This window comes from Aspergillus homomorphus (genome assembly GCF_003184865.1).
Source record: "Aspergillus homomorphus CBS 101889 unplaced genomic scaffold BO97scaffold_16, whole genome shotgun sequence".
Taxonomy (NCBI): domain Eukaryota; kingdom Fungi; phylum Ascomycota; class Eurotiomycetes; order Eurotiales; family Aspergillaceae; genus Aspergillus; species Aspergillus homomorphus.
In genome coordinates, this window is record NW_020291902.1 from 483277 (window position 1) to 496630 (window position 13354).

Consider the following 13354-nt stretch of genomic DNA (forward strand, 5'->3'; position numbering starts at 1 on the left):
TTGATTAATGCCTTGTCCTTGAATACAGTCTTATCTTTAAGGCTCTTCCCGAGTTCCTGACGGCTTTGTTGAAAAGTTTGTATCAGTTCATTATCTATATCATCTGGTTTTTTATAGACAAGAGTGTTCGAATTGGAGAAGACAGAAAGAAATAACAAAATAGCTAGAATATAGAAACTATTATACACTCCATTTGAACTGAGCCCTGACCAGTATAAATGTACTGTTCTTCTCTATTCTTGCTTGATTCTCTTAGAACTAGTAAGGGTATGAAAATCCTACGGACATTCTAAGTTCTTGGTACTTGAGAGAATTACCATATCATATTACCGTCCGTAGTTATCATTGTGCAAGAGGTAGATCTTAGAAGAGCTTCGAGATATTCAGGCTACCTTTAAAGCCTGATCTCGGGAGGATTATATCTGGTTGAGGAGATTACACCAAGAATTGACTGGCCGTTCTGGAGTAATAGAGCTGCAGTCAGTGATAACGTAGGGTTTCGAGAGTTTAGGTAGGCGAGAAGGCTGCGGTCAATATCTGCCAAGCAATGATGATCTTGGCTGGAGAAATAGTTGTCTCGAAACGACAATCTTGACGATCGAGCAGACAAGTAGAGCGTACCAGCTAAGATCCAAGGTACCGAACCGCCCACAATCCAGGTTGACAGGAGTCAAGTAGATGAGAGACACGCATTGTTGATGGCGTTGAGTCTCGCCGACGGCAATCATTCCGAGAATGGCGGCAAGCCACTCCTTCGATGCGTAGGGACGACCTGCCACACTATACTAGGTTATCGACGGATTACTCCGTAGCTGCGCTACCAATTGGAACCACCCTTCGAGGAGGTGTGACCAACAAACAAGGATTTGCTCGCGTATTGTGGCCCCATTTTGTATCACGTGATATGACAGTCAGGTTGCTAGTGTATGGCGTTTATCTGGGGCCCACTTTTATAAAGTTATGGCAGTGTGGCGGAGTGGTTAACGCGTGAGACTTGAATTTCAGTGTGCCATTCGCTACTGAAGTAATCTCATACCCTCGGGTGCCTGGGTTCGAATCCCAGCGCTGTCGATCATTTTTTGCTTCGATCTTTTTTCTTCGGCCCTGTATGGATGGGTATGAGGCTGTTCAAGCTTGCTGAGCCGGAGCAGCTGAGGATGTTAGTGTGAGAGCAAACTTTGATGGTGTGGCTGCCGCTGGAAAGAAGCCGACCAAGGTCCATCGATCGGGGACCTTTGGAGAAACCCTGGTTCCGGAATGGCCACATTAAATGGAATGCATTCTGGTTCGCGGCAGTGACAGGTTTCTAGTCTGGAGCAGCGTGGCTGGTGCGCATCTTCAAGACATACCGTATCTACTTGTTCCGTGGTAAGTACCCGTCCGTATTCTAACATGCGAATCGGATAAACCTTAAGCATGTAATCCGGCAGACCCAGCAGGACGGCCAGGACCGTGTCCCTCCGCGTTAGCGGCACGCCGGCGCGTGGTGAAATATACATCCATGCTTATGCGGGATAGGGAAAAGTACTGTGCTCGAAGAAGCCGAGTGCATATGTCTCTGATCGGAGTCATCCGGCTAAGGGTGCGTCAATCTAAGGTGCTGTTGGTGTGTCGTACGATGCAAGCCCTTTGGTTTGGCCAAGGTAGAGAGAGATTGGGTACCAGGGCGCAATTGGTATAGCCAGGAAGCCACAAGTTGTGTGCGGTCCTACGCCTCTCTAAAGCCGGGAGCCTGAGATTCCTTCAGGTGGGTCCACTAGCACAGTAGGATTGATTGAAATCCCCGATGAGGGAATCGGAACGACAAAAGGGTACTTATGGCTGCACAAGACAACAGCAATTGCGGACAGTGTGGGTGAATCATGACTGAAGTGCACTTTCTGTACTCGATGGTAGTTCGTCTGAAAAGTTTATCGGCTAATGAACTTGCCCTTCTGTGCTTAGTAGAAACCATCTTCTCTAGGCAAGGTATAGTACGGAACTGTAAAGGATTTGTCGGGATTGTATGATACTCGTATCGGACGCAAAGCAGGTTATAGGACGTGTCTGAGCACACGTGCATTCAGCCCTCGAAGAGAGCTCAAAGGATACTACGACTTCAACTTTATCTGTTATATACGAGTGTCTTTGAATGAACAAATGGCTAAGGTCATGGATAGGCGCTATTTCCATGGACCCCTGCAGACCATTCTCCCTGTCATACAGAAAGCCGGAAGGTTGACGGCGGGAAAGTCCTAGAGTTCTACCCATCCAACATCAGGCCACCAGAGATATCCCTAACAAAGATCAGGGTGCGGGGATGCTTATCGGAAAAGCAAGCTCCTGGCTAAGGCTCACGTCGGTGGCTTGAGCGTTGAAGTGACATGTTGACCACATTCCCGAGCATGGTTGTACCGATGATCGTCAGATCAACCGGCAGTCACCATGTAGGTAGCCTATCACATTGTAATGCGATATGTGGGGAAGCACCTCATGCCAGCACACGACATATCGTGGTATATCTTGTCACAATAGCTTCAAGCGAGCTCGAATACCTCTCTGCATCACCGGCTCGTAGCACTGAAATGCCGACATCTATTGAATCGCAATCCAGTGATGGACTTGCGCTTTGAGTACTCTGCTTTTAGCACTGCGGCGACACGAACTTTCTGCTCTGCCTCCTTCAACCGATGAGACCCTTGACGCATAGCTGGCCTCCTCTGTGGGAGGCTCATCTACGGCGGGCCAGCCTCACACGGGCACTGACATCCCGTATCCACTGCAAGTGGATAGGTGTTCCCACAGACACGAACGAGCACGGTCAAGAGCTGTACTCGGTGTTGCCCCAGGCAGATCCCCATTCCCTACTTTGATGGCGCTTGGACAGTTTGTGTTCCATGGTTCAGATACGCGACGACCCACGTACTAACGCGCAAAGCCCACGAACAATCTGCACCACACCAACGAAAATCATGTCAGTCGGCCGTTCAAATTGGGCGCCAATATCGGTGGTAATTATTCGACATCACAGCACAACCAAGTTTATCAACGGAGATAGGATCGACGATAGTGGAGGTTACGGCCGATGGGTGAGTCATTAAGGTTCACTCCAAGCTATAGCCGCGCGCATCGGCGCATCGCCCCCCGTTTCGGAGAGCGCGCAATTCGTGATGCAAATAGAGTTGCCGATCTTGTTGGGAGGCTAGTGCTGAGCTAGCCCCAATCCTCCCTCACGAGAGGAAGAAGGTACCACAATACTTGTAAGCATGACGGCTCTGTCCCCTATGCAGAACGCGGTAATCGGCGCAGATGATGTAATGATTTCAGTAGACAGTATGGCGTACTCTGAGGCGGGCCAAGGCCAAACGGCTCATAGTCGAAAGCAGGGGCCTTAGATCCTTGGCTAGTCAGTAGTCAATGCTCAATAATACTCGAAGGTCATATGGTTCTTTCCCCATGATCATCGAGATCATGTGGAACAAGTGCCCCGCAGCTGCACACTATTTTCCTCTTTCTCTATAATGGCTCTGGTCACTGACTCGCTTTTCCCTACTATAGCTACCGAGGTCCTGCTTTGAGGGAATTCTGCGAAAGGGTGAAAGGTGAGAAGCGCTAGACTTTCGATATTGTGCCACCGGAGTCACATGAGCAGATCATCTATTTGCAGCGCTCGAAACCTCAAAGCTAGCTTGTTCGGTTTTAGGATCGCGGCTTAGGTGACAAGTAGATAGTATTAGCGCAATATGCGTGGATGTTAAGGTGGCAAATGTCCAGATAGCTGTCCGCTCGTATGTGTACTAGCGAGAAAACTCACCAGAATTAGGAGGCATTGTTATTGATAAACAGACGCTCGATGCTGCCTCCAACCACCATGTCTCGGTGACTGGGATTGATTTGCCACTGGTGGTGGATCTAAAGCTTGGTCACCGTCGCTAGGGGCACCTAGCGCTGGCAAAGCTGGAGTAGTGTGCCAATCTCTTATGAGATGAAAACGCGAATATCTGGCAATTGTCAGGATATCCCGTCTCATCTTCACTAACTTACCAACTGAGTCGAGTAAGGTAGAGCTAATCTAGCTCCACTGCAGACTTGTAGGAGACCCCCAATTGACCAATCAATTCGAATCAGTCAGCGTACCACCTTGGTGTCTTCTCTAATCCTGCTCAGTGCGAAACCCTGGACGCACGCCCTTGGTTGTGTCGTCTTCGAGGGGAGGGGAAACCAACCGATAGGGTAGAAACCCGATTGGGGTGGGCTCGGCTGTTATCCGCGCGGATAGCTTCTGAAGTTGATTTGGGTTAGATCAAGGTTGTGAGCACTCAGCAAGGTAATTTGAGAACGATACTGGTTTACCATTGGGCATGTGTTGAAGATCCACCGGATGCTCTCTCGGCATCAACAAAGCCCCTTCAACACTCCTCCCAAGTGAGCAACAACGAAAACAACTACTTCAAAAGTGTTGCTGACCCGTTCACCCCTCCTTCTGCCCCGCCCTCCATTCTTGTGATTTGGGGGGCCTCTGATCCTTTCAGGGTACAACTGAAGTAATTCCTAATCAAGTTAAGATAGACGATAGCACCAAGTAAGCGAGGTCCTCGATTTGCATTGGGTGGAAAGAAAATGCCTGCAGTGCCGGCAAAACGCTGGATCCGCATTACTGGGGCGAGGGGGGGAGAGCGGCGCAGGAGACAAGACTCAAGACCCGGAGCAGCCTTGTGCGCGAGTCTGTCCGTGCTCACCCTGCTACTTTTTGACTTATTTTTTTCTGATCCTCGCTAGTGAAACCTATTTTTCATTGGTTCCATCAATCTGGGTCATGAACAACCCGACTCTCCTGTCGGCCGTAGAACGGGGTGTGCGTGTTTGAAGGTGGTCCGCGGACTCCCAATCTCGAGGTCCCCCTCTTGGATCCATCTTGGATCCGTTGCAGTCTGCAAATGCCCCATACTGGGAAATTGGCACTTGGCTCCGTGGCTTGCTCGGTAGCTGCCTCGAGGGGGAGGGAGGGGGCGATCGTACTTCTGAAAATGTAAGCTGTAATTAATGACTTGGAGTAGTAGCCACGAGATGGTACTATCCAGTATGGTATGGTACCAGAAGAGCCAGGTACCGTATCATACGGCCAAGTCCGGTATTGCAGCTGTATGCGGTAACTGGGATAGATTGCAGTGGTGCAGTGCAGCTGCCATGCATCGCAGGAGATTTAGGGCACACACTACTACTACATGCTGCACTGTACACTGTACCTTACTACCAACTTATATACAGTTTTAGATCAAGACCAGGCTCACATTTCCGGGGCTCTGACCTCGTCACTAACCTCGGACAGATCGCCTTGCTGGACCGTCGAGCACACTATAAACTCATTGACCCCTCAAAACTGCTCAGCTCTCCAAAAGGCACCGGTTGGTTTGGTTTGCGGGTCCAGTTGAAGGGATTTGACTGACTGCAGTGAGAAACTAGTGACTATTGACTGAAAAGGCACCTATCAGTATTCAGCTCCGTGGACTGCCGGCTGCTGTCTCCTGTTAGGTTGTTAACACTTGACAGTTGGTGTGTGGCCCCCCCTGACTAGAGGATCCAAATCCAATCTGTCCATATCAGAGACTAAAATCCGCCATGCAGCCGGTTTAAACATCCTCCCCCTCCTAAGCTCTCCACCTCCCGACTCCGAGACTCGACTAGTTTACTGGTTCTGCTCCGTAGAAGGGCCGTGGCTCATTTATCCAGGCCCTTCGTGCCAATGGGGGGCGTCTTAGTTGCCTTGCTAAGGTTCCTAACCTTTCCTATTACTCTCTAAGCTCGACTCCCTCGACCGCCCCCGCTCTGTATTACACTGCGGATGCTGTTGTTGCTGTTATTATTATTGTTGTTGTTAGTGATTCTTCCTTCCTTCCCCTCCTTATTCTTAGCAGGTTGACTCGTCCCCTCCATATTGGTAACCTGGATCTAAATGGTTTAAAAATAAAAATCGGAAAAAATTACAACATGAATACAAAATAATTGTAGCCCAGCGATGACAGGAAAACATGGTAATTTCATGTAAGAATAATCGAAGGACCCCCCCCCAAAAATAAAAATTCAAATTCAGAAGAGAAGAAGAGAAGCAAAATCTAGACAGCTAGCCAGATCCTAAAAGTAAACTCATATGTAAAACTAAGGGCCTGTCCTTTTTTCTCCCTTCCGTCGACCAGTCCCTCTACTCTCTCTCTTTTCCCCCCCCTCTCCTCTACTCTCCTCTCCTCCTTCTCCCGCAAGAAGCAATCACTGCAGATCTTTGGTCCTGTTTATGACCTTTTCCTCTTCTCGGTGCCCAATTTTGCGTTCGGCATTTCTCCTGGCACCGGACGTCCAGTCTAGCCTCTGAACTCTATCGTTCTTTCTTTCCAGAGTTCTACCAACTTCAACCTCTTCGCAGGCGACTTCGGACTCTTTACTTTTCCCCCGAACGCGCGCTGTGGACGCTCTCCCTCTCGTATCTTGCCGCTCATATCCGCCGCCCACTCTGACACACTCTTCTCCCAAAATGGGTCTTTTCAAGCGCAAGGACTCGAAGAACTCGATCCAGAGTGAACGAGATGAGCAAGAATCTTTTGCTTCCGCCAACAGTGCCCGTACCTCGAGTGCTTCGTTGAGATCCCCAGGGTATAAGGGAAGTGGGCTGCCTGCCTCCATACCAGAGATGCCGATTGCCAAACCGCCCGATCCAGCCCTGGATCCCGCAGCTTATCTGCGGAGCATCCACGCGGTACGCGAACGGTGCTCATACGTGCTCAACAAAGCAAAGAGAAATCGACTCAACCACTTCGATGTTGATATGAGCAAATTTATAGCCACTGCATCTTACATTGTGTCTATCATCAAGGTAAGGGGAACCTGTGCACCCTGCGATTCCGACGTGTTGGCCAAGGTTGGCGCTAACTGGGCTGGGACCTTCCAGAGAGACTATGCTCCCGACTACGACTCGATCCCCCCGCATGGACGCTGGCAGCACTTCGACGCCGGTGGACGACCCCGCGTCAACCAATTGCTCCAGTCCTGGCCTAGTACTATCGATGCGCAAGAACGAACCCGTCGGCTGATCGATTTGTTCGTTGTCTCTGTCCTTCTTGACGCTGGCGCAGGAAACAAATGGTCCTACAAATCGAAGGAATCGGGCAAGATCTTTGCACGCAGTGAAGGCTTGGCAGTAGCTACGTTGGAGATGTTCAAGAGTGGCTTGTTCAGCAGTGACCCTACAGAACCCTGCCAAGTGGACGGCGCCGGACTGAAGAAGATTACAGTGGAGGTGCTTGCGAAGGGAATGCAACACTCGGAGCAGAACCCCCTTGCAGGCATCGAAGGTCGCGCCGGACTCTTGATTCGACTCTCTGAGGCTCTAAACAACCAAGATTTTTTCGGCGTCGATGCGCGACCTGGAAACTTGCTTGGTAAGCCAAGACCGACCGGTCTCTTTCCCCGTTGGCAGCAGCTAACCTACGATATTCAGATTACCTACTTTCCCATCCGTCCACACTCGCCTCGTCTGTTCCAATCGTTCCTATCACCACCCTGTGGAGCGTGCTTATGGATGGACTCACTCCGATCTGGCCCCCATCGAGAACGCAGATCGACGGTCTGTCTATCGGAGACGCATGGCCATGCTCGGATCTACCCAAGTCGCCGCCCGCGCAGCCTTGGGAGAACATCGTCCCTTTCCACAAGTTAACCCAATGGCTCTGCTACTCTATCATGGTTCCCATGTCCAAACTGATGAAAATCCACTTTGCGGGCAGTGAGCTGTTGACGGGTCTCCCGGAATATCGCAATGGCGGTCTCCTGATCGATATGGGGCTGCTGAGTCTGAAGGAGAAAGACCTCGAGCGCGGGATTACGGCTTACAAGGAGAATGCGCAAATCAAAGGACAGCCCAATGTCGAGGTTGTGCCCCTTTTCTCGACGGATGATGATGTGGTGGTAGAATGGCGAGCCGTCACCGTGGGCTTCCTCGACGAATTGTTGTCGGAAGTAAACGGCCAGCTGGGACTGGTAGGAGAAGACCAGTTGACACTTGCACAGATGCTGGAGGCAGGCTCATGGAAGGTAAGCTTCGCAGCGTTTTATCACTTGGCCCTACCGAAGAAGCATGCTGACATACAATATCAGGGCGGTCGCGAAATTGCCGAGGTCTCCAGGCCCAACACCAAGGAGCCCCCCATCATGATACGCTCGGACGGCACTGTTTTCTAATGATCGCATACCTTCATTGATATTTTGGATACCTGACTCCGCCAGTTCCGCGGTTTCTGTACAACCGCTGGTGGAAGTGCTTATGACTTTGATGACCGGATATTCCTTCTTCGCCTTGTTACATACTTCTTGTTCCTCTCCGTGAACCTCTTCGGGCCGATTGTGGGCTGGATCGCCTGACTTGTTATACCTAATTGGCTTCTGCTGTACATTTGTTTCTGCAGGGATTATGATACTTTCTTGTCTACATGGATATCTGGTCTGTACATTCTGCTACAATCATTACAGGTGAATGAATTGAGAGGAAGTCCCAGATGGAAACTTGAAGCATCAATCAATCAAGGTGACCGGTAAAGGAGGGTAAAGCAGGAACTACTACTTAGTAGGAAGGTGGTGGGTGAAGCTCACGTGCCAAACTTGGAACCGGCCGAAAAACAGGCCGATCCGTGCACAGCACGTGATAAGCCAACCGGAACATTGTTATCCCAAACGAAGCTCCATGCAATGCAATGACGCTGAGGAGGTTGGTTCGAAGTTGTGTCTACCACTCTGTCTCCTGGGCGTGCAGTAATCTCTCCGCCTGCCACTCCTCTCCCCTAGCAAGATCCACTTGCAAATGGGTACACAACCCCTATTCCTCCATTGAATTTCCCCCCATCCCATCCAATTTCCCCCCGTTGAGATACTGTCTGTCTTCTGAGTGCGGGGTACGGTTACCGGATAGACCGCAGTATGGATCTCCGCAAGAAGAAGAGAAAGGTCCTTCTAATGGGCAAGAGTGGCTCGGGGAAATCTTCTATGCGATCAATTATCTTTAGCAATTATGTCGCCAAGGATGTTCGCCGTCTGGGTGCTACCATTGATGTCGAGCATAGCCATGTCAAGTTCATGGGGAACCTCACGCTGAATCTCTGGGATTGCGGAGGGTAGGTTCAACATCTTGGCCATCGCCCAGCGAGCTATCCATTGACCAAGTCTCTTCAATTTCTAGGCAAGATGCGTTCATGGAGACCTACCTCGCGTCCCAACGTGGCAACATCTTCTCCGACGTTGCGGTCCTAATCTACGTCTTCGATATCGAATCCCGCGAGGTCGAGCGCGACCTCGACACCTACAACGCCATCATCAATGCGCTGAAGGAATATAGCCCCAACGCCCATGTTTTCTGCCTTGTTCACAAGCTGGATCTCATCCAAGCCGAGCACCGTCAGCGGATTTACGAAGAGCGCTCCGCGCTAATCCGCAGCCGGTCGGAGAACCTCTCGATCGACACCTTTGGCAGCAGCATCTGGGACCAGTCCCTGTACAAAGCATGGGCCGGCATCGTCCACAAACTCATCCCGAATCTGACGGTCATCGAGCGCTTCCTGCACGCATTTGCCAAACGCGTCGATGCCGAGGAAGTCATCCTCTTCGAGCGCTCGACCTTCCTCACCGTCACCTCCGTGTCGTCAGAGGTCGGGGACGCGAACCCGTTCTACGACCGCCACGAGCGGCTCTCCAACATCATGAAGGCCTTCAAGCACTGCGCCGCCCGCAACACCCACACGACTCCGGCCTCTGCGGGCTTCGTCGTCATGCACATCAAGACGCCGGTATTCAACGTCTTCCTCGGCCGGTTCACGGACAACACCTACATCTTCTTGGCTGTCCCGCCCGGCGAAGCCGCGTATAACTGCGCCGTCCTCAACACCATGCTCGCCCGCGAGGGATTCGCCAAGGCCGCGGCAACCGGCCATGGCGACGGGTTCCCGCTTCCTACCGTCGAATCACCCGACGGCACCAACGGCAACCACGATTGATCCGTCGATGAATCGATCGATTGACCTTGAGTAACTGAAGTGCATGGCACACGCCCTCGCGCAGACCACAATTATAAAGAGAAGGAGCACGCTGCCCTGCTTCCTTCCCCCCGAGACAAGGCATAGCAGGGAAACCCATGAGAGCCGGCATGTTTTTCCCTGGGTCTTCATCGAAACACCATCCAAGCAAAACCCCACAAAGTATATTAGCAGGTATTGCACCCCACAGTTCCTGTGCACAAGGGACTTGCCGGTTATGCCGGTGAATCATCCAGTCCATGACCTGCAAATCCATCATCCCCCGAACCCATCAATCCCAGTTTAAGATACCCTCTATTATCTCCAGCTAGATTAGCATGCGCCGCAATCATCAATATCATCGTTATTCTATATGTAAGGATATCTGGCTGTGTGCATGTATATATGTATGTATGTACTCGCACCTATTTCTCCGGTTATAAAGCCCTTCTCATTCATCCCCACCGGCATTCTATATTATCACGAAGCAGCCGATTGATTTGTATGCACGAGGTCTGTCGGGCCTGGGTCTTTTGCAGAGCTGGTGCGAGTACGTGATAGTCTTTAGTGTATGGTTTCGGGAGTATGCTCGGGATATTTGACTTTATGCATAACTCATTTGGAGAGGTTGTCATCCACCACTCTCTATGTATAATCTACTCGGCTGGTGCAAAGGGATCGCGGAGGAATATGATGTGTATCACTACTATAGCATGACCAATCTGCCCGAACAAAATACAGGAACAGTCAAGTGCACACTAGCTTCAGAGCAGGGCACAAAAGCAATCAAGTTATACATCTATCTGTATACTATCCAAGTTCCACGAAATGCTCTGATTACACCAACCAGGACGGGTATAGGCTACAGGGACTTGAATGGAACGTGAAGATACAACAGTAACAACAACAGCGAGAGCTGGTATCTCATCCCCTGCAGAGAGAAGTATAATAGATCTGATTTGAGCTAGTAGTGTAGTAGAGAAAAAGAAAGGATGCGGGAGGCGGGATAAAAGAAAACGCTATACATCATTGTACATCTGGCATGCGGACGGCGATGTCGCCCGACTGGGTTATATATCGTACCCAGGGAAGAGAGGGGTATTGCAGCTATTAACGGATGGGTTAGTCTTTTTCCACAACGAAGGGAGTTCGATAACGTGGGCTAGTGGCTTGATTGGGTCCAGATTGATAACTGCAAAAATTGACTGACCTTTGGTTCCGTGATCTTCAAGTAACGTACTTGAATCCCACTGGTGGTGAAGTAGGGGATTTCGAACTTGACGTTGATCGGCCGCTTGGCCTTGCCTTGGCCGGTACCACCCATGCTGCCTCCAAAGCCACCCGTCATGCCACCGCCGTGCTCGTCGTCGCCTTTGACGGACGGAAGACCCAGCTCGGCGCGCATCAGGAACTCCTTCCCGCCACCGAACTGCTTGATCTTCCAGATGATCGCGGATTTCTCGGGAGCGTAGTGGACGGTTCCGATGTTGGTGCGGAAACGCGGCGAATCGGCATCTTCGGGCACGGGGACGAGGATCTCGACGTTGTTGGCTGTGCTGCGGCGCTTGAATTGTGCTTTGGCCTGTGATTTTGTGAATTACGATGGCACGTTAGTCGATGTTCCAAGTCAAATATGGGTTGCAGCTGCATCTGAACTCACCTTCAACATGTACTCCATCCGAGAACCGGAGTGCGACTCTACGAGACACTCCACCCAGATCAACGGCTTGACCTGCGTGTTCAAACGGTAGCTCATGAGCTCGAACTCTCCGTCCGGCGGGATGAAGCTGATCGTGCGGTCATTTTCGAACCGCGAAAGTCGGACACACTGGTGGAACTTAACATCTTCCATCTCGACAGCCTTGCCGCGCGTGGCGCGCCCCGTCGTCTCGAACATGACCTTGTCGTTCAGACCCAGCCGCAGCTCCGGCATCCCACTCAGGTAGCACTTCATTTTAATGGCGCCCAGAATCTCCGATCGCAGCACGTTACCAGACGCGGAGACGAGGAGATTCAGGGACTCGACGACGTCGAGGAAGACTTCGTTCTTGCGGTAGCGGATCCCCTCGCTTCGCCAGGAGACGGCATTCGTGACCGCAATGGGTGGTCGGGCTTGGACTTCGAGCTTGTGAGATTCTTGGGTGATGTATCTGGCCAGAGAGAAAAAGCCAATGTCAGTACCGCTGCTGGAGGATGCCGCCTGTCCTTGTAGAGGTGGCTGCCCGGCCCGGCTAGACTTACTCTTGCAATATCTTGCTCTCCGTGGTCTGCGGGTACCCGAAGTCCATCATCTCATCGAGCAATTCATAGATGATGACGAAGTTGTCCCGAATACTTTCTTCCTCCAACACCTTGAAGTACTCCGTAAACACCTCAACGATCTTATGTAGGAAGAGGAGGATCTCGGTGGCATTGGTGTTCTTCTTGGTCAGGGCCAGGATGTAGAGGTTGCTGTGACGGATGTAGAGGTACTAAAAGCCATGATCAATCAATTAGTCAGTCACTAATGAGGCCAACGTAGTCGCATATATTCAGGAAGGTATGTGTCGATGTGGTATGAGAGTTGGTGGTGCGAAGCCAGTACTGGAGCGGGCTGCGGGGAACAGCGGGGGGAGGAAATAGGGAGGTGCATATTGTGCGCGCGCAGCGGCAGCAGCAGCAGCCGCCGCGGCGGAGACCCATACGTACATTAATTCCTTCATGAGAGAAGCAGGGGGCCACGGCGGAGCTCTCTTCTTCGGCGTCGCTGAGCAGGATGGGGAATTTCTCGACTGCGGACATAGGAATGTCTCCGCGATAGTTCCGGGCTAGAAGGGTCTACTAAGTCGGTCAGGTACCAGGCGGGAGGGATGCGGAGGAACTGCACAGCTGGGTTTACCTTGCCCTTGAGATCCAGGAAGAAAATAGCCGACGCCATGGCGAAGAGTATAGAGGAGTATCGGACGCCGGGGGAGCAAGAAGGTGTGTTCAAGGGCGCAGGCGTTTAGGAGGGCGAGGAGAGATGGAAGGGGATCGGAGCGGGAGAGGTGCTGGCCAGTTTCAACGGGAGACACTAGTCGACATGCTGGAACTCGGACTGGGAATTATTGAACTGAGAGAGAGACGATGTTAGCCAGATCAGAATGAGAAGAAGCGCAGACTGCCTTTTAACGAGACGGGAAATCATCTACCAAGCAAAACCACGTCCTGACCGACGTGATCGAGAATTGAGGGGGAATCCTTTGGGGATGGAAAGATGATGATGTCTCTTGGCTGCGGATGATGATAATGGCTGGATTGCGGCTGTCCGTCTGGCTTGATACATAATTTACACCAGACCCGCCCAC

The 13354-nt window shown here is 51.3% G+C and overlaps 3 protein-coding genes and 1 non-coding gene across 4 annotated transcripts; 3 read left to right on the forward strand and 1 right to left on the reverse strand.

Annotated features, from left to right (window-relative positions):
• Positions 1-962: 962 nt before the first annotated feature.
• On the forward strand, positions 963-1071 carry BO97DRAFT_t140. The gene has a single exon. It is a non-coding gene; the product is annotated as a tRNA-Ser (tRNA).
• Positions 1072-6135: 5064 nt separating this feature from the next.
• On the forward strand, positions 6136-8510 carry BO97DRAFT_389882 (URC4/urg3 family protein). Its single transcript, XM_025693733.1, has 4 exons — positions 6136-6844; positions 6920-7409; positions 7469-8061; positions 8125-8510. The coding sequence occupies exons 1-4, from the start codon at positions 6506-6508 to the stop codon at positions 8206-8208; spliced, it is 1506 nt and encodes a 501-aa protein (XP_025551924.1). The 5' UTR covers positions 6136-6505; the 3' UTR covers positions 8209-8510.
• Positions 8511-8940: 430 nt separating this feature from the next.
• On the forward strand, positions 8941-10010 carry BO97DRAFT_344463 (Rag GTPase GTR1; the record flags this gene model as incomplete). The annotated part of the gene is made up of 2 exons (XM_025691736.1): positions 8941-9134; positions 9200-10010. The coding sequence occupies 2 exons, from the start codon at positions 8941-8943 to the stop codon at positions 10008-10010; spliced, it is 1005 nt and encodes a 334-aa protein (XP_025551925.1).
• An 898-nt stretch (positions 10011-10908) lies between these two features.
• On the reverse strand, positions 10909-13249 carry BO97DRAFT_442993 (AP-1 complex subunit mu). Its single transcript, XM_025698323.1, has 7 exons — positions 13199-13249; positions 12907-13119; positions 12717-12845; positions 12270-12499; positions 11689-12178; positions 11239-11610; positions 10909-11135 (listed from the first exon to the last, which is right to left on the reverse strand). The coding sequence occupies exons 2-7, from the start codon at positions 12943-12945 to the stop codon at positions 11055-11057; spliced, it is 1341 nt and encodes a 446-aa protein (XP_025551926.1). The 5' UTR covers positions 12946-13119; positions 13199-13249; the 3' UTR covers positions 10909-11054.
• Between the last annotated feature and the right edge of the window lie 105 nt (positions 13250-13354).

What these genes read in the sequence shown, in the direction of transcription:
- BO97DRAFT_442993 (XM_025698323.1), bottom strand. Translation starts at nt 12,945, where the DNA reads ATGGCGTCGGCTATTTTCTTCCTGGATCTCAAGGGCAAG. An exon ending in GGATGGAGTACATGTTGAAG is followed by an intron (nt 11,611 to 11,688) that starts GTGAGTTCAGAT and finishes ACAAAATCACAG; the next exon opens with GCCAAAGCACAATTCAAGCG. An exon ending in TGAAGATCACGGAACCAAAG is followed by an intron (nt 11,136 to 11,238) that starts GTCAGTCAATTT and finishes ATCCGTTAATAG; the next exon opens with CTGCAATACCCCTCTCTTCC.
- BO97DRAFT_389882 (XM_025693733.1), top strand. Translation starts at nt 6,506, where the DNA reads ATGGGTCTTTTCAAGCGCAAGGACTCGAAGAACTCGATCCAGAGTGAA. An exon ending in ACATTGTGTCTATCATCAAG is followed by an intron (nt 6,845 to 6,919) that starts GTAAGGGGAACC and finishes GGGACCTTCCAG; the next exon opens with AGAGACTATGCTCCCGACTA. An exon ending in TGGAGGCAGGCTCATGGAAG is followed by an intron (nt 8,062 to 8,124) that starts GTAAGCTTCGCA and finishes ATACAATATCAG; the next exon opens with GGCGGTCGCGAAATTGCCGA.